This window comes from Salvelinus alpinus, chromosome 24 (genome assembly GCF_045679555.1).
Source record: "Salvelinus alpinus chromosome 24, SLU_Salpinus.1, whole genome shotgun sequence".
NCBI classification, from domain to species: Eukaryota; Metazoa; Chordata; class Actinopteri; order Salmoniformes; family Salmonidae; genus Salvelinus; species Salvelinus alpinus.
The window spans coordinates 10,041,870-10,067,649 of NC_092109.1; the positions used below are offsets into that span (position 1 = coordinate 10,041,870).

A 25,780-nucleotide genomic window follows, 5' to 3' on the forward strand; every position below is an offset into this window, starting at 1 on the left:
AAGCACTGCGATGCAGTGCCTTGGACCGCTGCGCCACTCGGGAGGCCCTCCCCCCTTGGTGGCAGTGCTGGCAGTGCTCCCAGAGGAGGCTGGGAGCTGTAGTCTATTTATACGTTTTTTTATTGTGTATGTGTTAGGTACAGGAAGCAGGGGGGGTTTTGTGTTTATTACCGGTAGAGCAGGCTGGTCTCTGGAGGACACCACCACAGCAGGCTGGTCTCTGGAGGACACCACCACAGCAGGACTGGTCTCTGGAGGACACCACCACAGCAGGCTGGTCTCTGGAGGACACCACCACAGCAGGACTGGTCTCTGGAGGACACCACCACAGCAGGACTGGTCTCTGGAGGACACCACCACAGCAGGCTGGTCTCTGGAGGACACCACCACAGCAGGCTGGTCTCTGGAGGACACCACCACAGCAGGACTGGTCTCTGGAGGACACCACCACAGCAGGACTGGTCTCTGGAGGACACCACCACAGCAGGACTGGTCTCTGGAGGACACCACCTCAGCAGGACTGGTCTCTGGAGGACACCACCACAGCAGGACTGGTCTCTGGAGGACACCACCACAGCAGGACTGGTCTCTGGAGGACACCACCACAGCAGGACTGGTCTCTGGAGGACACCACCTCAGCAGGACTGGTCTCTGGAGGACACCACCACAGCAGGACTGGTCTCTGGAGGACACCACCACAGCAGGACTGGTCTCTGGAGGACACCACCACAGCAGGACTGGTCTCTGGAGGACACCACCACAGCAGGACTGGTCTCTGGAGGACACCACCACAGCAGGACTTGTCTCTGGAGGACACCACCACAGCAGGACTGGTCTCTGGAGGACACCACCACAGCAGGACTGGTCTCTGGAGGACACCACCACAGCAGGACTGGTCTCTGGAGGACACCACCACAGCAGGACTGGTCTCTGGAGGACACCACCACAGCATGACTGGTCTCTGGAGGACACCACCACAGCAGGACTGGTCTCTGGAGGACACCACCACAGCAGGACTGGTTTCTGGAGGACACCACCACAGCAGGACTGGTCTCTGGAGGACACCACCACAGCAGGACTGGTCTCTGGAGGACACCACCACAGCAGGCTGGTCTCTGGAGGACACCACCACAGCAGGACTGGTCTCTGGAGGACACCACCATAGCAGGACTGGTCTCTGGAGGACACCACCACAGCAGGACTGGTCTCTGGAGGACACCACCACAGCAGGACTGGTTTCTGGAGGACACCACCACAGCAGGACTGGTCTCTGGAGGACACCACCACAGCAGGACTGGTCTCTGGAGGACACCACCACAGCAGGCTGGTCTCTGGAGGACACCACCACAGCAGGACTGGTCTCTGGAGGACACCACCACAGCAGGACTGGTCTCTGGAGGACACCACCACAGCAGGACACTACCACAGCAGGACTGGTCTCTGGAGCTTCAAAGTCTACTGGAACTCTCTCCTGGAACAACAGTACACACTACGTTACATGTTTGTGTGAGTGTGTAAAGGTGCGCGTGTGTGTTTCTGTACCTGTGCGTATCTGTCCAGCGTGTGTGTGTGAAAGTGTGTGAGTAGCAGTTCTCCAGCAGTCTCTCGTGTAGGTAGTTGTTACAGAGTTCAGACCAGCCTGCAGCCCTCTCCTCTCCACTGTGTCCGGGGAGAGACGGCGGGAAACACCCAGGCTACACTGCATGAGGTGGCTCGACACTACAATTCTATCTGATGACTCTGTGCCTGCACTTGTACTCTACTAGTCTTGAACAGGCAAAAATAAAAGGCTTGTGTGTACCTGTCGATGAGTGACACTATAGCCGTGAACAGTTCCTCCTACAGAAGCCATGCCATCTACACATTGAGTAGCACTCAGCCTGGGACCTGGAGAGAGCGAGAGAGAGATGGGTGGTCGGGAGCAGACACAGTGAGGCAGTGACACAGAGTGTGTGTGTGTGTGCATGCCTGCCTGCCTGCGTGCGAGTGCCTGTGTCTCCCTCTTACCCTCCTCTGCATCTGCAGTAGCGTGTCTCTCTCTCTGCCGCCTCCGGTGGCTCTCTGCAGTAGCGTGTCTCTCTCTCTGTTGCCTCCGGTGGCTCTCTGCAGTAGGGCGTCTCTCTCTCTGCTGCCTCCGGTGGCTCTCTGCAGTAGCGTGTCTCTCTCTCTGCCGCCTCCGGTGGCTCTCTGCAGCAGCGTGTCTCTCTCTCTGCCGCCTCCGGTGGCTCTCTGCAGTAGCGTGTCTCTCTCTCTGCCGCCTCCGGTGGCTCTCTGCAGTAGCGTGTCTCTCTCTCTGCCGCCTCCGGTGGCTCTCTGCAGTAGCGTGTCTCTCTCTCTGCCGCCTCCGGTGGCTCTCTGCAGTAGCGTGTCTCTCTCTCTGCCGCCTCCGGTGGCTCTCTGCAGTAGCGTGTCTCTCTCTCTGCCGCCTCCGGTGGCTCTCTGCAGTAGCGTGTCTCTCTCTCTGCTGCCTCCGGTGGCTCTCTGCAGTAGCGTGTCTCTCTCTCTGCTGCCTCCGGTGGCTCTCTGCAGCAGCTGTCTGATGTGGTGTTTGAACACGGCCGTGTGGAGCTCCTCCCCCTCGCACCCCAACACACCGCTGGCCACCTGGGCACTGTCGAAACTCACAAACGCCCTACGCCCCACTGGGGCGAAGAGGAGAGGAGGGAGAAGAGGGGATAGAAAAAGCGGAGGGAAAAAGCTAAGAAGAGGAAGGTGGAAAAGAGAGAAAGTATTGGCATGGGAGGTCCTACTAACAGCTCAACTTCACAAAGTGTCATATGTTATGGAGAGCGAGATGTTGATACAGTCTGTACCTTTACAGGCCCCCGCTGCTCCAAGATGGTATAACCCTGCCAGGACGTGCCATATTGCTCATCGGCTGAGAAGTCCAGCGTTTCCGTGGCCACCAGCAACAACACCGATGTACGCTGCTTTCCATCCACCTGACGGAGGGAGAGGAGGGAGGAGGGCATGGAGGAGAGGAAGATGGGCCTATTAGTTTCTGAGGTAGAGTAAGCAATACGGCCCAAAAATGTAAAAAAGGTTCCAGGTTACCTTGGTGGGAGAGACTATTCCAAAAGAGTTGGCCTCAGAGAATTGGTGCATCTGCAGCTCCGTCCTATCAGGAGGAGACAGGAAGTCATGTAAGAGTGTGTGTGTGTTCGCATGTGTGTGTGTGTGTGTCTGTGTGTGTACCTCATCTCTGTACTGAGTCCAGCCAGCATCTGGGAGAATCCCAGGAAGTTACTCTCTCCCTCCATCTTCTGACACACCCTCCGCTTCTCTAACATCATAGTCTGGAGAAGAAGAGGAGAGAGGGATGAAGAAAGAGGGATGAAGAAAGAAAGGAGGGAGAGGAGGGAGGACATTGAGACAACTATATTATGATACTGTACATACTGTAACATTATAAGCAATATACTTGCATACCGGGCAACAGTGTGTGTGTGTGTGTGTGTGTGTGTGTGTGTGTGTGTGTGTGTGTGTGTGTGTGTGTGTGTGTGTGTGTGTGTGTGTGTGTGTGTGTGTGTGTGTGTGTGTGTGTGTGTGTGTGTGTGTGTGTGTGTGTGTACCTGTAGGTGTCCAGCAGACGCCAGTCCAGCGTGGTTGAAGTCCAGACAGAGAACCAATGGCGAAGCGAGATGAGGCGTCGCTATGCTGAGAGCTCACACACCCAAACGACCTCAGGATCGTAAACACTGCCTGGATACGCTCCACTGGAAACACACACACAAACGACCTCAGGATCGTAAACACTGCCTGAATACGCTCCACTGGAAACACACACCCAAACGACCTCAGGATCGTAAACACTGCCTGGATACGCTCCACTGGAAACACACACCCAAACGACCTAAGGATCGTAAAAACTGCCTGGATACGCTCCACTGGAAACACACACCCAAACGACCTCAGGATCGTAAACACTGCCTGAATACGCTCCACTGGAAACACACACCCAAACGACCTCAGGATCGTAAACACTGCCTGAATACGCTCCACTGGAAACACACACCCAAACGACCTCAGGATCGTAAACACTGCCTGAATACGCTCCACTGGAAACACACACCCAAACGACCTCAGGATCGTAAACACTGCCTGGATACGCTCCACTGGAAACACACACCCAAACGACCTCAGGATCGTAAACACTGCCTGGATACGCTCCACTGGAAACACACACCCAAACGACCTCAGGATCGTAAACACTGCCTGAATACGCTCCACTGGAAACACACACCCAAACGACCTCAGGATCGTAAACACTGCCTGGATACGCTCCACTGGAAACACACACCCAAACGACCTCAGGATCGTAAACACTGCCTGGATACGCTCCACTGGAAACACACACCCAAACGACCTCAGGATCGTAAACACTGCCTGAATACGCTCCACTGGAAACACACACCCAAACGACCTCAGGATCGTAAACACTGCCTGAATACGCTCCACTGGAAACACACACCCAAACGACCTCAGGATCGTAAACACTGCCTGAATACGCTCCACTGGAAACACACACCCAAACGACCTCAGGATCGTAAACACTGCCTGGATACGCTCCACTGGAAACACACACCCAAACGACCTCAGGATCGTAAACACTGCCTGAATACGCTCCACTGGAAACACACACACAAGGAGAGACAACATTCTACACACTATTACCTCACACCCTTCATAAATACACAAAGATTTCATATTACATTACGCAAACAATGCACGCAATGCACACACACACACACAAAGCACTCACCACTGACGCTGTCTCCGACCGTGCCAGCCTGTTTGAGGAGTGTGTGTGGGTGAAAGCTTGGCAGGAGGTGGTCTTGCCCGTGCCACTGCGTCCCACCGCGCACACACTCTGGTCCCTGCGCGTGCCTACCTTGGAGACATACACACGCCTGACTAGAGCGGCCAGGGCAGGGGGAGCGTCCCACACACTGTCCCCACGACGGGAATGAGGGGTCTGGGGAGAGGAGACCACAACATTCCCTTATCATCTAGTTCCCGTGGAACTACAGATAACACCTTGCTCCTATCACTGATGGACCAGAGAGTAGACACACTGGGTTTCCCGGAATGAATCACTCAGCAGAAACTAGCGTTCCTGCAGTGTGTGTGTGTGTTGACCTTTCCGTGTTGGTTCAGCGGCGGCCAGAAGTTGAGCAGGTTGGGTCCAGCGTGTGTGAGGGGCAGGCTGGCTTTAGCTCGACTGGTTAAAGTGTGGAGCGCTCCACACTCAGGTCACTCAGGTCCTCACACAGGTTCAACTCAGATGGATTCAACTGGAGAGAAAGAGAGAGAGAGACTTCTGGATGTCATGCTCCATGACATCATGCAGTGTTCCGTCTTCCCCCATTCTGACTCTCACTTGGCCTGCTGGGAGATCTGAGGTTCCCTTGTCTGGTTTCAGCTGAGTGGCTGGAACACAGAACCCACCAATCACAGACAATCTCAGTATAAACCCACCAATTGGCAAGTCTCAGGACAAAGCCATTAGTTACTTAAAGCTAGAATCCTTAGTTGCTACATCCATTTTTGGATTTAAAAAAGTATTAATATATGCTCATTAAAACTTCTTGAGAATACAGGGGGTGCTATTTTCCCATTAGCATAATTTGCTCTACAGATTAAACTGCCTCTTATTCAATTATTGCTCTTACTATATGCATATCAATAATACCATTGGAAAGAAAACAACCTCTAGTTTCTAAAACCGTTTCAATTTTGTCTCTGAGTGATACAGAAGTCATTTGACAGCACTTTCCATGACCAAGAAGAAAAAAGCAAGATGTGTATGCCAGCTTCAACGCTCTGCCTATATATGGTCGTGCCCCCTATGACCCGAAACACACCTCATTGGCCTTCCTCTGGGTGTCAAGAGGACGTCAGAGGAAAAATATCTTGTTTATCTGGGACTGACGTGAAATGAGAGCTATTTCTTTGGCGTGACCGACAACTTCCGGTTTTCTGATTCGCACGAGTTGGAGCTGCGATTGTGTACTGTTTTGCTGGCGTTATGGATGAAAACTATCTCCGTGTCGAATTTTGTTTGATACATGTGACCAGATCATCGTAATGTATGTTTTTTCAATATAGTTTAATCAGATTATTTGAATTTTTTCTGGAGTTTTGTGGTGTTCCGTTGTCTGAATTTATTTACGTTTGAGATCCGTGCCACTCGACCGGTACCTGTGCTAAATGGAGTGGGCAAGGAACAATTCTGAACGGAACCAACGACTCATCTTGACAAAGGACACTTTGATCAACATTCTGATGAAAGATCAGCCATAGTAAGACCCAATTTACGATGTTATATCATATCTGTTGTGCATGTGAACTGGCCGTGGGCGCCTAGCCGAATCTGCCTGGTATAGCTATGCTAATTTAGCGCTACATTTTGTTTTCGTTATAAAACATTTCATAAATCTGAAATATTGTTTGGATTCACCAGATGTTGGGCTTTCAATATCTGTACGCTGTGTATTTTTCTGAAATGTTTTAAGATGAGTAATTCGTTATATGACGTTGGTCTCTGTAATTGTTCTGGCTGGGTCAGCACTATTTCAGATTGCAGCTGCAATGTAGAACTGTGATTTATACCTGAAAAATGCACATTTTTCCCCAAAAAAACTGCTATACCATAAATATGTTATCAGACTGTCATCTTATGAAGTTGTTTCTTGGTTAGTGGCTATATATATTTTTATTTAGTCGAATTAGTGATAGCTACTGACGCAGGAAAAAGCTGTTGGGAGTAAAAATATCGTGTCCTTTGCTAACGTGGTTAGCTAATAGATTTACATATTGTGTCTTCCCTGTAAAACATTTTAAAAATCTGAAATGGTGGCTTTATTCACAAGACCTGTATCTTTCATCTGGTGTCTTAGACTTGTGATTTAATGATATTTAGATGCTACAAGTTACTTGTGACGCTATGCTAGCTATGCTACTCAGTGGGGTGGGGGGTGGGGGGTGCTACCGGATCAGGGTTGGTGACTCGTGAGAAGTTAATTCTTGAAGAAAATAACTTATAAATGCTTCATGAGCTTAGATCCACTGTCATACCCCATCAGAACCCAAAATAGAAGCTTGTTTTACTCCAATGTTTGTAAAAAAGGAAATATAAAGAAACACTGTATAGCCTCAAAACACTTTATAGCCTAGTAAACGTTTGGGGGAAAAAACGTGTTTTAACGCATACAATGCTATTTCACAGTAAACAAATTAACATCAAGAAGGGCATTCGACATGCACTTACACAAATGACTGATGATTGGCTGAGAAATTGTTCATAAAAAGATTGTGGGGGGCGGTTTTGTAAGATTTCAGGGCACCTTTAGACATTATCGATCACAATCCGCTGCTGGAAAAACGTGTGTTATGGCTGCTATATTGTGGATAGACAGTTACCTGTCTAACATAACACAGAGGTTGTTCTTTAATGGAAACCTCTCCAACATAATCCAAGTAGAGTCAGGCATTCCACAGGGCAGCTGTCTAGGCCCCTTCTTTCAATCTTTACTAATGACATGCCACTGGCTCTGAGTAAAGCCTGTGTGTCTATGTATGCTGATGACTCATCACTATAAACGCCAGCTACCACAGCAGGTGAAATCACTGCAACACTTAACAAAGAGTTGCAGTCAGTTTCAGAATGGGTGGCAAGAAATACAGTTTATTAGTCCTAAATATTTCAAAACCTAAAAGCATTGTATTTGGGGCAAATCACTCACTAATACCTAAACCTCAAGTAAATCTTGTAATAAATAAATGAGGAAATTGAGCAAGTTGAGTAGCCTGTCATGGTGTAGATCAGTTGGTAGAGCATAGCGCTTGCAACGCCAGGGTTGTGGGTTCAATTCCCACGGGGGACCAGTATGAAAATGTATGCACTCACTACTGAAAGTTGCTCTGGATAAAAGCGTCTACTAAATGACTAAAATGTACATGTAAAATGTCAACGCATATTGATGCAACAGTAGTGAAGATGGGGAGAGCTGTCCATAATAAAGCGCTACTCTGCTTTCTTAACAAGGCAGGCCCTAGTTTTGTCACACCTGGACTACAGTCCAGTCATGTGGTCAGGTGCCACAAAGAGGGACTTAGAAAAATTACAATTTGCCCAGAACAGGGCAGCACAGCTGGCCCTTAAATGTACACAAAGAGCTAACATTAATAACATTCATAATATGCATACATGTCCTGGCTCAAAGTAGAGGAGAGATTGACTTCATCACCACTTGTATTTGTGAGAAGTGTTGACATGCTGAATCCACCGAGCTGCCTGTTTAATCTACTAGCACACAGCTCTGAAACAGGATTGTGCCGAGGCACAGATCTGGGGAAGGGTATTACATTTCTGCAGCTTTGGAGGTTCCCAAGAACAAAGTGGCCTCCATGATTCTTAAATAGAAGAATATTGGAACCAACAAGACTCTTCCTAGAGCTGGCCGCCCGGCCAAACTGAGAAGATGGGGGAGAAGGGCCTTGGTCAGGGAGTTGACCAAGAACCCAATGGTCACTCTGACAGACCTCCAAAGTTCTTCTGTGGAGATGGGAGAACCTTCCAGAAGGACAACCATCTCTGCAGCACTCCACCAATCAGGCCTTTATGGTAAAGTAGCCAAACGGAAGCCACTCCTCAGTAAAAAGGCACATGACAGCCCGCTTGGAGTTTGCCTAAAGGCACCTAAAGGACTCTGACCATGAGAAACAAGATTCTCTGCTCTGATGAAACCAAGATTGAACTCTTTGGCCTGAATGCCAAGAGTCACATCTGGAGGAAACCTGGCACCATCTCTATGGTGAAGCATGGTGGTGGCAGCCTCATGCTGTTGTTGTTGTTGTTGAGTGACAGGGACTGGGAGACTAGTCAGGATTGAGGGAAAGATGAACGGGGCAAGGTACAGAGACATCCTTCATGAAAACCTGCTCCAGAGATATCAGGACCACAGACTGGGGCCACGGTTCCTCTTCCAACAGGACAACGACCCTAAGCACACAGCCAAGACAACGCAGGAGTGGCTTCGGGGCAAGTCTCTGAATGTCCTTGAGTGGCCCAGCCAGAGCTGGAGAGGCCTAAGTTATAGCTGTGTAGCGACGCTCCCCATCCAACCTGACAGAACTTAACAGGATCTGCAGAGAAGAATGGGAGAAACTCCCCAAATACAGGTGTGCCAAGCTTGTAGCGTCATACACAAGACTCAAGGCTGTAATCGCTGCCAAAGGTGCTTCAACAAAGTACTGAGTAAAGGGTCTGAATACTTATGTAAATGTGATATTTTTTTTATCTGCTTTTGGTTTTTCATGATCCATTTTAGAATAATGTTGTAATGTAACAAAATGTGGAAAAAGTCCGAATGCACTGTATGTGGTAGTAGAGTAGGGGCCTGAGGGCACACACTCAATATGTTGTGAAAGCTGTATTGTAATGTTTAAATAAATATTTAACTGCCATAACTTTGCTGGACCCCTGGACTAATGGAGATCCATAACAACTGCAAATACAAAACGTGTGATACTATGGATGGTCAGTCCTTGCATTGAATTTGGGAGTGGTTACATTTCTCCAGGCCCATCCATAAGCTTTTCATCAAAACACAGGCGGGGTGGCCGCTTTGTTATTGTTTCAATTAAGGATTCCAGCTTTAGAGGCACCACAAGATGTGTTTGATGTTAACAGGGAGACATTCTTCTATAGTTAATTAAGCACTGTATATTTGTCCCAACATGATTTATCGTTGTTTTTGTGGAGAAAATTTCAGTCATAGTGGAGATTTCCTGGTTGTGATTCTAGTCTGTATTCTCAGTATTGTTCTCACAGCACAACTAAACAGAGATTACCAGGGTTTATGTCTCAGGGGATTAAACTCTGATATGCATCCCTAATCTCTGATCCCTGTGAGTGAGTGTGTGTGTGTCATTCAAATCAATCAAATGTATTTATAAAGCCCTTTTTACATCAGCCGACGTCACAAAGTGCTATACAGAAACCCAGCCTAAAACCCCAAACAAGCAAGCAATGCAGATGTGTGTGTGTGTGTACCAGGGTTCATGGGATGTGTGTGTGAGTATATGAAAATCGAATAGGATTAATGCTAGCTAGATGTTGTAGTAATAAAAATGTGATTCACTTAAAAAAAAAAAAAAAAAATTATAACATTTTCAAACAGTACATTTATATTTTCCAACGGGGCTATACATTTGGGTGAGGTTTTTTTCCCGCCTGAGTAGCCTCGTTTCACTGCCAAAAATAAAATAAAGCATATAGTGTTCAGCGAAATAACACAAATACAGGTAGCCTAGTCAAATAATTAACATCCAATCACATTAACCGTTACTCTCTCGCGGGAAACCTTCACTCTTGCGCAGACATTTAGAAATGAAACATGACAAGCCACGGGAGTTTTTGGAGCGAGATTAAAGATGACTTTTGAGTAGTAAGACATGTATAAAAGCAACAGATACCATTAATAAGAAGGGGCAAAAGCGTCTTATATGGTGAGCTACCGAGTGGCTAGCACAGGCAAACCCCATACTATTGTGAGGGACTTAATTCTTCCTGCTGCTGCGGATATGGCTGGGGGAATGCTGGGGGAAAAGGCGCAAACAACTATACAGACAATGCCTTCATCAAACAACACTGTTTCACGACGCATCAGTGACATGGCAGGAGATGTTTTGAAACAATTACTGCTTCGCATACAGGTCAGTGAATTATATGCGTTACAGCTGGATGAGTCAACAGACGTGGCGGGCCTGGCACAGCTCCTGGTAAATGTCCGTTACGTTTATGGGGGTGTCAATTAAGGAAGACATCCTCTTCTGCAAACCCCTGGAAACCAGGATAACATGATAGGATATTTTTAAAGTACTGGACAGCTTTGTGACATCAAATGGACTTTGGTGTTCAAGATGTGTTGGTATCTGTACTGATGGTGCAAAAGCCATGACAGGGAGACATAGTGGAGTGGTAATGCGCGTGCAAGCAGTTGCTCCCGACGCCACTTTGTTACACTGCAGCATCCACCGAGAGGCTCTTGCTGCCAAGGGAATGCCTGACAGCTTGAAAGACATTTTGGACACTACAGTGAAAATGGTTAACTTTGTTAAAGCAAGGCCTCTGAACTTTTCTGTCTGCATTAACAAGGACAGCACACAGGTCTTTCTGTCATTGTATGATTTTTTTGTGTGCAAATGAACTCAAGCTTACAGACAATGTCAAATGTGAAATAGCGAAGCACCTGAGTGAGCTGGGTGCGCAATTATGCACGTACTTTCCCGAAATGGACGACACAAACAACTGGATTCGTTATCCCTTTCATGCCTTGCCGCCAGTCCACTTACCGATATCTGAACAATTAAATTGAATTTAAATCAGAAGCGACTGCCAGATTTCTGGATTGGGCTGCGCTCAGTTTCTTGCCTTGGCAAATCACGCTGTTAAGACACTGATGCCCTTTGCAACCACGTACCTATGTGAGAGTGGATTCTCGGCTCTCACTAGCATGAAAACTAAATACAGGCACAGACTGTGTGTGGAAAATATTTTAAGACAGACTCTCCAATACAACCCAACATTGCAGAGTTATGTGCATCCTTTCAAGCACACCCTTCTCATCAACCAAGCACACCCTTCTCATCAACCTATTTGTTCACCATTTTTGATGAACAAATAAGGTTTTATATGTAAGATGGCTAAATAAAGAACAAAATTATTATTTGTGCCCTGGTCCTATAAGAGCTCTTTGTCACTTCCCACGAGCCGGGTTGTGACAAAAACTCACACTTATTCTTATGTTTAATGAATGTATCGTATAGTGTGTGTGTGGCAGGCTTACAATGACGACAAAAAACAACATTTGAGAGTGCGCTGACCCTGGTGCTAGAGGGGGTACAGCTGGAGGTTGAATGTTTGAAGGGGGTACGGGAGTATAAAAAGTTTGGGAACCACTGCTCTAGTCTAACGACTCACACTAAATTCTTCCGCTGCTCTGCCGTTCGCTACATACTATAGTCTGAGACGGCCGTCATTGAAGTGTTTTGGAGTGACGAGGGGCGCTGTACAAAACAAAGTCATCAGCGATCGGATGTTCTTTAAGCAATCAGAGAATCAAAGCCCGTGAAGAATTTTCAACCCGCCGCTTCAGCCACGTGTGTTCTGGCTCCCGCAGTACGAAGGGCTGGATAGAAAAGCAGTGCTAAAACAGGGTGTTATTAACACACCGACCAATCCCACACAACACATACAGGGAACCACACTACATTACCACCACTTACTCAGGCTAAAGCCCTCCTTGTGGACGGACCACACATTCCCGACTTCATGCCACACATCCCTCACCTGGCAGAGAGAGAGAGGAGAGAGAAGGAAAGAAAGCCGGAGAGAGAGAGAGAAAGCCAGAGAGAGAGAAGAAAGAGAGAGAGAGAGAGCAAGAGAGAGAAACCTGTTTCTCAAAACCTGTTCACAAACCTGTTCTACTAACACACTGAAGCCTCAGGACCAGAACATCCAATCAATCAGAATAAACCAAATTACAACACAGTCAAAACAAAACTACATTGCTTATTGGGAAACGCAAGCACAAACACAAAGCAAAATGCAGTGCTATCTGGCCCTAAATCGACGATACACCGTGGCTAACTATTTTACCATGGTTACTGATCAAAACCTTAGAAAAACCTTGACAAAGTACAGGCTCAGTGAGCACAGCCTTGCCATTGAGAAGGGTAGACACAGGAAAACCTGGCTCCCTGTAGAGGAAAGGCTGTGCAACCACTGCACAACAGCAGAACCTGAGACGGAGCTGCATTTCCTGACAAAATGTGAAAAATATAAAACAATTAGTGTCATTTCCCCAAATTTGAAACCCTTATTAAAGGTTTCAAAGACCTCTTTGATGAGAGTAAGCTACGCGTCCTGTTGGGGGAGGACGCAGAGAGCTGTGGGTTGGCAGCGCACTACATTGCTGCCTGCCATAAGTTCAGGGACAGTGTCTGACAGACCAATCAACCTGCACATGTACTCTACTGTATGCTTATTGTTATTGTTCAATGTATGGTTATTTTGAACCTTGGTTATTGTTGTTACTGTTGTCCCGTTGACAATTTTGATTCTCTTTGTTTTTTTCATATTGTAAATATCCAAAATAAGCTTTGGCAATATGTACATTGTTACGTCATGCCAATAAAGCAAATTGAATTGAATTGAGAGAGGAAAGAGAGAGAGAGAGAGAGAGAGAGAAGAGAAGAAAGAGAGAGAGAAGAGAGAGGAGAGAGAAAAGAGAGAGACAGAGAGAGACAGAGAGAGAGAGGGAGAAAAAGAAAGAGGAGGCGGGGGGAGAAAGAGAGATGTAAAATTGTGTGTATTCTACAGCATGTAGTGTGTGTGTTCTTTAGAAGGTGTATGTTCCAGGAAGCCAGGTAGCCTAGCGGCTAAGAGCTACACAAAGAAAAAAAACAGCACATGACTCATGCCAGAGAACACTGCATAACGTGTCTCGTGCTCTACAAAACACGCTGCTAGAAAAACCGAGTGCCTTTGCGACGCCCCAGTGCAGCAGGTATGCATAGCACGCATACGGTACGTACATATCTTAGGACATGACCACGTGACATCATACCTCTTCCCTCTCATGTTCTGTTATTATGTCTGTTGCCCCTCAGGCTCCTGTCTCTCCTCTATCACTCCCTCTTTCTTCTTCTCTTCTTTCTGCTCATCTTTCTTTACTTCCATTTTTGGCATCTTGACATCATTTGTCAACATTCCCTGACTTCACTTCCTGCCCCTGCTTCAACAGCTCAGCTTTCATTTCCTGTTTCTGCTTCGGTTGCTCTGTTGGAATTTCCTGTTTCTGCTTCAGCTGCCCCGATTTCCTGTTTCCGTGGCCGCTTCCTGTTTGGCTGTCTCCCCCAGGGGTGGGCTCTTGAGTTTGGGGGAGAGGCATCGCCGGGGCGTGGAGGTCTTGAGATCTGATTGGTGGGGTGGCGGCCTCGCTCTCCATTGACCAACTGCTCGTTTCGCAGGGCCATCTCGGCCTCTAGGATTGGTGGAGTCTGATCCGGGAGGAGAAACTGCTGCTATGCTGGAAAGAATGCTGGAAAGAAACAAGATGGACGCCACCACAGTTAACTGCAGGATTTGCTGTGATTAATCGCAAACTCAGATTTTGCAGAATAGCTGTGATTTAAGATTTTTCATACAAAAAGCATCACACTGTCGTGTTTTAGCTGTATAGAATTTGGGATGTTTTCAGTGCATTTTAAACACTTTCAGACACTGCGATTAATAAAATAAAATCCATAAAAATGATTAACTCTGACAGCCCTAATTTTCACAGCATGTATTTGAACTGGGCCACAAACCAGACTCAGATTTACTGTTAGAAAAAGGCGCAATACAGTCTACAGGACAGGCTCAGCGGCTATATACTGTGACAGCAGGCTAGCTAAGAGACTCTCTCACACACACTCACACACACACACTCACACACGTGTGGAAGAGCAAATATTATCTAAGTTTAGGACTGCAGTTCACAGAGTTTCCTCTTGTCCACTAACAGGTGAAATACCGCTGTGAATTACTGACATATATAATTTCAACTGTATGTAATAATTCCTGAACTAGTCTATGACCGGTTTACTACTGGTTCATTAATAACATAGGTGGTATGATCAGTTTAGACCTGCTGTTACTGTGGAGGCGAGAGGACAGAAAGGTCAATAGGACAACTCTCCTATCCTCTGCTCAGGGGTGGTCGAAACAGGTTACTCATCCATTTGAATGATAATACATACAGTACTAGAATATAGGAATTAAAAAGAGATGGGTGATAGAGTGTGTGGTGCTCTGGTTACTGTGTGCACACAGGAGTGGTTGTGTTTGCAGACGGTACATTCAAAGCAGTGTGGGACATACAGTAGACTACACAAAGAATTACATATCCAACACAGACACACACACACACACACAAACTGGCTGATCATTCTAGAATACACACAACATGAAAACTCATTAAGAAAACACATTTAGGGAACACACAGGACTCTAGAACACACATTAAGGGAACACACAGGACTCTAGAACACACATTAAGGGAACACACAGAGTGAGGACCATTCCAGACCATTCTAGAACACACAGAGTGAGGACCATTCTAGAACACACAGAGTGAGGACCACTCTAGACCATTCTAGAACACAGAGTGAGGACCATTCTAGAACACACAGAGTGAGGACCATTCCAGAACACAGAGTGAGGACCATTCCAGAACAGTAATGCCTCATGCCACGTCATCTCTGCGCCTCCCTTCTGCTCCCAGAGCTTTAAGCGTGAGGACAGCGCCATGACAACGGCTGCTGGGGGAGGGGTCAACCAGTCAGAGGTCAGCCAGATGTGATGTCAGAGTTGGGGGGCGGGACACCACAGAAACAGTGATACAACCTGAGGATGGAGAGAAACAGAAATAGGAGAGCGAGAAAGAGATAGGGATGGAGAGAGAAGATTCAAAGAGAGATGGAGAGGGAGTAGAAAAGAGAGAGGGATGGAGAGAGAGAGAGAGAGAGAGAGAGAGATGGAGAGAGTAGAAAATAGAGAGGGATGAGAGAGAAGATTCAGAGAGAGATGGAGATGGAGAGAGTAGAAAAGAGAGAGGGATGGAGAGAGAGAGAGAGAGAGAGAGAGAGAGAGAGAGATGGAGAGAGAGTAGAAAAGAGAGAGGGATGGAGAGAGAAGATTCAGAGAGATGGAGAGAGTAGAAAAGAGAGAGGGATGGAGAGAGAAGATTCAGAGAGAGATGGAGATGGAGAGAGAGTAGAAAAGAGAGAGGGATGGAGAGAGAAGATTCAGAGAGAGATGGAGATCGAGAGCATTGACCGTTTAAAAGAATTGTCCAATACCTTTCTGGTGACATGTAGTAACCGCTGTAAAGTTGACAATGCATGATGAAACACCTCACGATATGGTGGAATACCATGACAGATCACTCAACACCAGTAAACATACACACACCAGCTGTCTCTCAGAAATATTAGTCCTTCTAGTGAAGTCATATGCACACACACACACATACTTGAATATCTGCACAACCTCTCACAAACGACTGTTTCTTCTCCCACCCAACACAGTCCCAACCTGGGTCTCGTGTACGCCACTCGTGCCCTCTCCTCTCCAGTTTCAGCCTGACTCAGCTGTCCGTTCCATTGGGCTTCTCAGACACACACCTCTGGGCCCCTGGCCCTCACAGACACACACACACACCTCTGTGCCCCTGGCCCTCACAGACACACACCTCTGGGGCCCCTGGCCCTTACAGACACACACACACACCTCTGGGCCCCTGGCCCTCACAGACACACACACACAGCTCTGGGCCCCTGGCCCTCAGGACCTTGCAGACACACACACCTCTGGGCCCCTGGCCCTCACAGACACACTTGCTACCTGCAGCCCCTGCCTGGAACACCAGCGGGCGTAGACAGACAGAGACCTGTTGGGTGAAGGGCAGCTCAGGTGGTGCCTGGTAGGAAGGAGAAAAGTGGTGCCTGGTTTTATGCAAGTATTGGGTCTAGGGATAGACACACATGAAGACATACCCTGTTGTGGACAGTCTCAAAGCAACATAACACCAACGAAGCCTATTCATCTCTGAGAGGGATGTAGGTTAGTAGGACAGACAACCACCTTCAAAGATATTTATACTTCAGTGTTAACCAGTTGATTCACCATAACACGTTCCTGGGCGATATGTACGCCACCGCTTACCTGTGCCAGATGTAACCGTGGCGACATGACGCAGTGTCAACGGCACGTTCACGGGAACAGGGGCTTAACTCCAGTGGTTTCCAAACTTTTGTCTCCCGCCTGAAGCAATCCCAGTTTTCTTGTGACCCACCAAATCAACACAACTGTGTCATTACAGTAGTAACAATCCGGTCAACCCAGACAGAATTGGCCATGACCTTATCCAGTCTATGTGGGGGGACTCTGTTCTATTTGTCTGAAACTGCAGACTAGTGGCACTAGGGTAGCTACTGTAACCCAGGCTTTCTCCCTTGTCCTCTCTCTCCCCTACTGCTTTTCTCTTCCCCTGTCCTATCCTTTTCCCTTAACCCCCTTCTCCCCTACCTGTGACTCAGTCCACCCCGGGCTTTATAAATAAAATTATGAGAACAAACTCGCTTTTCACAAACTATTCTCTGGCATGTCACAGAAATACATACTAAACACATAATTCACTTACCTTATGAAGGCTATTAAATCAATGCAGGGACTCCAAATGTACTGGTTTATAATCCCAATCCTGCCAGGCCAAAGTGAGAGGCTCACTGTCCCACCGTCAAACAGAAACACACAAGCCGAGTGGGGCACCAATCAAAGCAGTCAGAAAAAGAGTGACAGACATCTCTCTCTCTCACACACACACACACACACACACACACACGAGGCAGCTTGCCTGCCAATAGATTGTGCCATAAATATAGTGGGACGGGGGGGTAGTATGGGATACTACCCTGTTAGGAAAACGGGACGCTAGTAAATGAGAAGGGAGAGAGAAAGAAAGAGAGGGGAGAGAGAATACAGTTGGGGGAAAGCAATAAGGGTTAGACAATGTTGCAAACTAACATTCACCCGGTGTCTTCAATTTGCCTCAGGCTAAGACCCCAGGCCCAAACTAACCAACAGATGACTAGCATACAAAAACAGAGGCGAGAGAGGGGAAAGCTGGAATGTTTTGGTAGTCTACTGGGATATGGACATAAGCGTGATGCATTGTTGTTGATATTGGAAGAGTGAAACGCACACAAGAACTCAAAAGCCCATTCCAGAGCAACAGCTAGAAAAAGCCTTGTATCTCTGTCTTGAGGGGTAGTCAGCTGTCGCTCCAACCGGACAGCTACAGCTTCGTAAAGCCTCGTAGAGAAAGGAAGATGGCTGGAAGGGGGGGGTGTACCAGAAGGGTGAGGGAGAAAAGTAGGGGAGGGAAAGGGGGTGAGAAAATAAGAGGAAGGGAGAAGAGCTAGGGGAAGTTGAGACGAGGGAGGGGGACAGAAGCGGTGGGGAAGGGGGAGGAAAGAGGGCTGGGACCTCTGACCTATCCCAAGAAGCCTCCAGCATCCCCTTCTGCACAGTATACAAAACAGGTTTCAGAGGGACATCAAGTGGGACACGGTCCAAGAACCCTTTTTTTTTTTTTTTAAACGTAGGTTTGGCTAGATTACTGTGATGTTGTATTATTATCATCAACAGTCCAGTGTCTGTGCCTCATGAAGAAATACACTGTTTTTAAATTCAAACGTGGAATAAAACAGCGATTCATTTACTCAAACTTATTTCATTAGTTGGATGTTATGGGAAGATAAATTGTCACTAGATGGTTGGCTGCTGTTACCACAGTATTTCTAAAGAACAAACATTACCCCCCCCCCCCCCCCCCCATTTTAACATTTGAACATGATCACTAATCGACACTCATACCTCCCTTTGATATCATGACACACTATGTAGTGTACTAAAGTAGTGTCCCGACAGGTCAACAAACCACACGTTACACAAAGCAACACGGACAAAAGAAAATGATGTATTTATTTCTGAACTGTTTCATATAAGCAGTCCCAACACATATGCTCCTAGCGGTCTTAAAAACAATATAACAAAATTCATTAAAACAAAATGTAATAACAATAATCATTTAATAATATTACCAATAACAGTAATCATCATCGTCATAACTTTAATGGTAATAGTAACCCAAAGCCAGTAGTATTTGCGTTTGTTTGTGGCACGTGTCAAATCATTTGTCTGGTGGTGTGTAAACCGGAGTATTCTATAGCGAGACCCCTGGCGCGAGCTCGTAGACAGAGGGCGCTATCCCCCCCCAAAAAACACACAATAAATATGAAAGAGCAAGAGTCCGGGTATTCAAACAAAAATAATCTGGCAATTTGAAGGTACGATAGCTAAAGTCTTTATGTGCAAGATCCAAAGTTTTCACCACAAACAGATTTACACACTTCAAAACCCCGACGCTCACACAGAGCATCCTCAGCTGAAGATCGTCTCTACATCGTGAAATCTTCTTAAATAAACCTAGAGCATTTGTCATTTAATATACACACATATATTCATTCATATATATATATATATATACTTAAATTTTTTGTTAGTTTTTTTTCCTTCCTATATGCTGCCTCTTTTCATTGTCTTGTTTTGTTGTCAAGCTTGTGTGTGCGCGTGTAATGTTAGACAAAAACATGTCCACTAAATAAAACATACTGACAAGCGATTGAATGCAGCGCACACACACACACACACACACACTCATGCTTGTACACACAACACACACACACACTGAATAGACCCATTACAACCAAGCCTTGTGTGTGTGTGTGACAAGTGGAGGTGCTGAAAGCCAGATTCACTCCATGCTGACACACACACACAACACACACACACACTCTTCTATTCCACATCCCCAGTTTGGTCAGTTTTGTACCCTTTAAAAAAGACCCACTCCTCAGATTCAAAAGGTTGAGAGAGAGAGAGAGAGTGTGTGTGGCCAGAGGCTGGCGCTGAGGGGTTCGTCCCCGCAGGGGCCTGTTCAGATAGGAGGATTCTCATTGGTCCAGAACAGTCAGCCCAGCCAATCAGAATCAATCAGCGACAGGTATTTGGCACATTGAACATCGAGTAACACATTAGGTTAAAAAGGTGAGACAAAACCCATTCATTTTGGTAAAAAAAAGAAAAAAACGCCCTGAAGAGGTATCTCTCTAAAACGACATCACTTCCCCTGACTGACCTGTGTAGGCCTCTAAGAATATCAACACCCCCCCCCCCCAACACATAAACCCTCCTCTACCCCCCCAGCCACACGCAGGTCACAGCTGTGGAAACGCACGGATATATCACAGACGAGGAACCTTCTACTGCATGGAAGAAGAGGGGGGGGGGGAAACCCCAGAAAAACCCAGAAATTAAAATTGAGTGAACAAATCCTTTCTCCTCTCTTTTCTACAACCAGCTGCGCATTCATGTCCTTCGCTTAAACGGACGTGTCACGGCTGCAGCCACAGCAGCACAGCTGGTTCTCCTAATATATAAAGCCAGAGAGAATTGTGGGTCTACCATTCTGGGTCACATTCAGAAACAATCCATAGGTTCAAACCGGACTGAAGGGGACTAACAGATTCGGGTTCCGTGTCACCTACCACCTCTCTCTCTCTCTCTCTGCACTGACCTACTTATATGGCCAATCCTGTGTGTGTGTGTGTGTGTGTGTGTGCTCGTGTGTGATCTACATCTGGATAGCTGCAAGACTACGGCGTACACATTAGAGCTGCCCTGACACAATTACAACTTCTCACACAGCAAAGTATCCGTCCCCGCTGGGGTTCAAAACTCACATACAGTCCCCGCTCTGAGGTACGCATACTGCCAGGTGAATGAAAGACCCCCCCCCCCCTCCCCAACATTCCTAAAGAGAAGAGTACAGATTCACATACGAATGCAAACGTGTGGTAGAGCAGTACTGGAGTAAAGGACTGGAGGAGATGCACAGAGAACGTCTTGGCCTTCGTACACACCATCCCCGGTTCCCATAGTTTCAGGTGCAAACATCCCCCCCCAGTCTATATGGTTACCAAGAGCCATGCACGAGCCGCATCGGAGAGGTTTGTCCGTGGCGACAAGAGTTCCGTGCCAGAGAGTTCTGTATCCAGGGGGGGGGGGGGGGGGACACACACGCCTGCTTACAAAACGGGTCCTCCTGGATGCTTAGGTGACTCAAGAAAATATTGACATTGGCACTTTATGCATTTCACTGATGGAGGGAAGATGGAGGGGAGGGATGGAGGAGGAGAAGAGGGTAAACGGAGGAGAAGAGGGTAAACGTCTTTTCAAAAAGTCAAAGCAGTCATCTTTCTCTCCTTCGTTCGTGCTCTGTGGAAGGAATGAAACCTGCTGCCAACCTCTATGGCCCCATCTCTGGACACACACACTCACAGCTAACACACAGGGACAACAGCGTACACACACACTTACACACACACTCACTGCCATTCTCTCGGTTTGTCTCTCTGCTTCCTGTCCTCCTCCCACCATCATTCCACTTCTCCTTTCCCTTCTTCATGAGCTCACAGGAGAGGGACGTTATTGGTCCGGCCCCTCTCTCCAAGCGGTGCCATTGGTCCAGATACTCACCTCCTGCATTAGGTCCCCGCCCCTCCACTACAGCCAGCCAATCCCGTGGAGAGCGGCCCGGCAGGTGCGTGTGGCTCGGGTCCAGTCTCAAGACGAGGCTGGGGGGAACGAGGGACAGAGGGAGGGACGGGTGGAGAGAAGAGGAGGTGGGGACAGGTGCCCTAGTCTTCCCTCTCCTACTCGGGACTGGCGTTTGCTGCTCTGCCGGGTTCAGTTGGTGTGTGCGCGCTCGTGTGCGTGAGGTCGGCTGTGTGGAATGCTGGTCCATTGAGGGGCGAGAGGAAGAGGGATGCGTGGCACCGCTCCAGGGTGCGGTCGGAGAGGGAGGGCGCTCTGGTTCTCTTTAGGTACACGCATGGTCCGATGGTACGTTTTTGCCTTTCGGTGTGTGTGTGTGACAACAGAGGAGAGAGGCTGGCAGGCTTGGTCCATACACACTCCAGAGTGAGAGTGTGGGGCTTTATTGGATGTGTGTGTGTGTGTGTGTGTGTGTGTGTGTGTGTGTGTGTGTGTGTGTGTGTGTGTGTGTGTGTGTGTGTGTGTGTGTGTCTAGGACTTGGGGCTGTGGCGGGCGGGTTCATAGGGGATGAGGTTAGGATGCGGTGTGTGTAGGTGTGTGTGTGTAGGTGTGTGTGTGTAGGTGTGTGTGCGGCCTACAGGCCGTTGCTGTTGCGGTGTGTGAGAGGAGGTTTGGAGAGCTCCACCCCCCCAGCCCGACCCTTCCCGATGACCTTAGGGGCGCGACGCAGCAGCTTCTGGGCCTCAGTAAACGCATCGGTCAGCTCTTTCTTCCACTGGACAAACTCTGGGTCACTCTGCAGAGACAGAGATAATAAACATATTATTACACACACACCTTCCATTTTACAAACTTCTAATAGAATAATTAATAATACATCAAAAAATTACAGACTAGGGCTGCAAAAATCCGATTTCTTTCCCAAAACTTCCAGGTTTTTCAGAAATCCTGCTTGGAAAATACCTGGTATTGGGAGGGTATAAGCAGGAAATCTGGAATTCTCCATCCAGGATTTCTGGAACACTTGGGAATTTTGGGAAAGTTAACTTTTTAGGGATAGGGGGCAGCATTTTCACTTTGGATGAATTGCGTGCCCAAATTGAACTGCCTCCTACTCTGTCCCAGATGCTAATATATGCATATTATTACCATTGGATAGAAAACACTCTGAAGTTTCTAAAACTGTTTGAATTATGTCTGTGAGTATAACAGAACTCATATGGCAGGCAAACTTCCAAACTTCTGAGGCTGGTCGATATTCAACTCATCGCCTGTTCAAATCCCAGTAAGATATGGATCTGTTTGCACTTCCTACGCCTCCCACTAGATGTCAACAGACTGTAGAACGTTGACTGAAGCTTATACTGTGTTGTGGGGCCGGATGAGAGGGGAATGAGTCAGTGGTCTGGCAGATTGCCAGTTCCTGGTCAAGCGCATTCCACATGATATTGCCTTGCGTTCCATTACTTCTACAGACACGAAGGAATGCTCCGGTTGGAACGTTATTGGATATATGTGATAACAACATCCTGAAGATTGATTCTCTACTTAGTTTGACCAGTTTATTCAACATGCAATATAACATTTTGAAGTTTTCGTCCGACGTTATGCGGGACTTGCACGAGCGTTTGGATATGTGTACTGAACGCGCTAGCAAAAGTAGCTACTTGGACATAAATAATTGACATTATCGAACAAAACAAAAATTCAACAAAAATTCCTGGGAGTGCATTCTGATGAAGATCAAAGGTAAGGGAATATTTATGATGTAATTTCGTATTTCTGTTGACTCCAACATGGCGGAGAAATGTTTTTTATATCTGAGCGCCGTCTCAGATTATTGCATAGTGTGCTTTTTCCGTAAGTTTAAAAAAAAATCTGACACAGCGGTTGCATTAAGAACAAGTGTATCTTTAATTCTATGTAAAACATGTATCTTTCATCAAAGTGTATGATGAGTATTTCTGTTATTAGATGTTGCTCTCTGCAATTTCCCCGGATATTTTGGAGGCATTTCTGAACATGGCGCCAATGTAAACTAAGATTTTTGGATATAAATATGCACATTATCGAACAAAACATACATGTATTGTGTAACATGATGTCCTATGAGTGTCATCTGATGAAGATCATCAAAGGTTAGTGATTAATTTTATCTCTATTTCTGCTTTTTATGACTCCTATCTTTGGCTGGGAAAATGGCTGTGTGTTTTTTGGACTTGGAGGTGATCTAACGTAATCATATGTTGTGTTTTCACTGTAAAGCATTTTTCAAATCGGACACGATGGGTAGATTAACAAGATGTTTATCTTTCATTTGCTGTTTTGGACTTGTTAATGTGTGAAAATATTCAAAATATTTTTGCATTTCCCGCGCTGCCTTTTCAGCGGAATGTTGTGGGGGGGTTCCGCTAGTGGAACGTGTGTCCTAGAAAGGTTAACAGAATTTTAGAGACAGAGCCAGAGAGAGAGAGAGCCAGAGAGAGAGAGAGAGAGCCAGAGAGAGAGAGAGAGAGAGAGAGAGAGAGAGAGAGCCAGAGAGAGAGAGAGCCAGAGAGAGAGAGAGAGCCAGCGAGAGAGAGAACCAGCGAGAGAGAGAACCAGCGAGAGAGAGAACCAGCGAGAGAGAGAACCAGCGAGAGAGAGAGAGCCAGAGAGAGAGAGCCAGAGAGAGAGAGAGCCAGAGAGAGAGAGCCAGAGAGAGAGAGAGCCAGAGAGAGAGAGCCAGAGAGAGAGAACCAGCGAGAGAGAGAGCCAGAGAGAGAGAGAGCCAGAGAGAGAGAGAGCCAGAGAGAGAGAGCCAGAGAGAGAGAGCCAGAGAGAGAGAGCCAGAGAGAGAGAGAGCCAGAGAGAGAGAGAGCCAGAGAGAGAGAGCCAGAGAGAGAGCCAGAGAGAGAGAGAGCCAGAGAGAGAGAGAGCCAGAGAGAGAGAACCAGCGAGAGAGAGAACCAGCGAGAGAGAGAACCAGCGAGAGAGAGAACCAGCGAGAGAGAGAGAGCCAGAGAGAGAGAGCCAGAGAGAGAGAGCCAGAGAGAGAGAGCCAGAGAGAGAGAGCCAGAGAGAGAGAGCCAGAGAGAGAGAACCAGCGAGAGAGAGCCAGAGAGAGAGAGAGCCAGAGAGAGAGAGCCAGAGAGAGAGAGCCAGAGAGAGAGAGCCAGAGAGAGAGAGCCAGAGAGAGAGAGAGCCAGAGAGAGAGAGAGCCAGAGAGAGAGAGCCAGAGAGAGCCAGAGAGAGAGAGAGAGAGCCAGAGAGAGAGAGAGCCAGAGAGAGAGAGCCAGAGAGAGCCAGAGAGAGAGAGAGAGAGCCAGAGAGAGAGAGCCAGAGAGAGAGAGAGCCAGAGAGAGAGACCCAGAGAGCCAGAGAGAGAGAGAGAGCCAGAGAGAGAGAGAGCCAGAGAGAGAGAGAGCGAGCCAGAGAGAGAGCGAGCCAGAGAGAGAGAGAGCCAGAGAGAGAGAGAGCCAGAGAGAGAGAGAGCGAGCCAGAGAGAGAGAGAGCCAGAGAGAGAGAGAGCCAGAGAGAGAGAGAGCCAGAGAGAGAGAGAGCCAGAGAGAGAGAGCCAGAGAGAGAGAGCCAGAGAGAGAGAGAGCCAGAGAGAGAGAGATAGAGGTTGTCCTCCGTACCTCACACTGCAGGACAAACTGCTTCCCCCCTTTGATGCGCAGCAGGATGCACTTCTTATCTTTTATCTGCGTCTCCTCCACCGTCACGATCTGCTCCATCGTCAGCAGGTTTTGCTGCGGAACACACACACACACACACACAAACCAAAATCAGGAACATGTCCGGGAGGCGGGGGAACCAATCACAAGCGGAGAATGAGACGGACCAATCGAAACGGAAGCTACAGAGGAGAGTGGCCTTTTTACGAACGGCGCTAGAGAGCGAGGACGCTGCTCTGAAGGCTGTCTGGTAGCAAAGCGTTAGAACAGAGGACGAGCTCCAATCCGTCTACTGTGCCACTGGGGAGGAGGACAAGGTGGTGGGACAGCAGCTGTCAGGCTTACCTTCGGGGCGCGGACTGTGTGTGAGAATGTTTTCATCCAGGCCTACAGAACGTGAGCGAGGACAGACAAGACAGACGGATGGACAATGACGAAGAACACACACACACACACACACACACACACACACACACACACACACACACACACACACACACACACACACACACACACACACACACACACACACACACACACACAGAAACACACACAAAGAAAAACCCAACCAGAAACCCACATACGTGAAGAGCAGAAGCGCACAAACTGAAACACACGCACGTAAACTCGGACCGACACGCACATAGAGAGGACTGTGTGACGTAGAGGTGTGTGTGTGAGTCTCACCCGTGACTCCCCCTCTCCCCTCCACTCCACTCGGTTGGGGAACAGGTAGAAGTATCGGCGCTGCCACTGCGTCAGGAACGGGTTCCCCAGCTTCAACATGTAGCCGTGCATTATACAGTCCTTCCCCAGGGCATAGTCTACAACACACACACACACACACACACACACACAAAATAAAAATACTACATTAACCCCATTATCACA

At 47.6% G+C, this 25,780-nt stretch overlaps 1 protein-coding gene and 1 pseudogene across 3 annotated transcripts in view; both read right to left on the reverse strand.

Moving 5' to 3' along the window:
• The window catches only part of LOC139551687 (unconventional myosin-XVIIIb-like), a 28,306-nt pseudogene extending 20,950 nt beyond the window's left edge, over positions 1-7,356 (reverse strand).
• Positions 7,357-18,570: 11,214 nt separating this feature from the next.
• The window catches only part of LOC139552107 (G protein-coupled receptor kinase 3), a 51,973-nt gene continuing 44,763 nt past the window's right edge, over positions 18,571-25,780 (reverse strand). For all 3 annotated transcript variants that reach the window (XM_071363517.1, XM_071363521.1, XM_071363520.1), the window contains 3 exons: positions 25,577-25,713; positions 24,851-24,964; positions 18,571-22,026 (listed from right to left, as the gene is read on the reverse strand). In XM_071363517.1, coding sequence (XP_071219618.1) covers positions 21,865-22,026; positions 24,851-24,964; positions 25,577-25,713 — 413 coding nt within the window. In that variant the 3' untranslated portion in view covers positions 18,571-21,864. The remainder of the gene's footprint in view (positions 22,027-24,850; positions 24,965-25,576; positions 25,714-25,780) is intronic.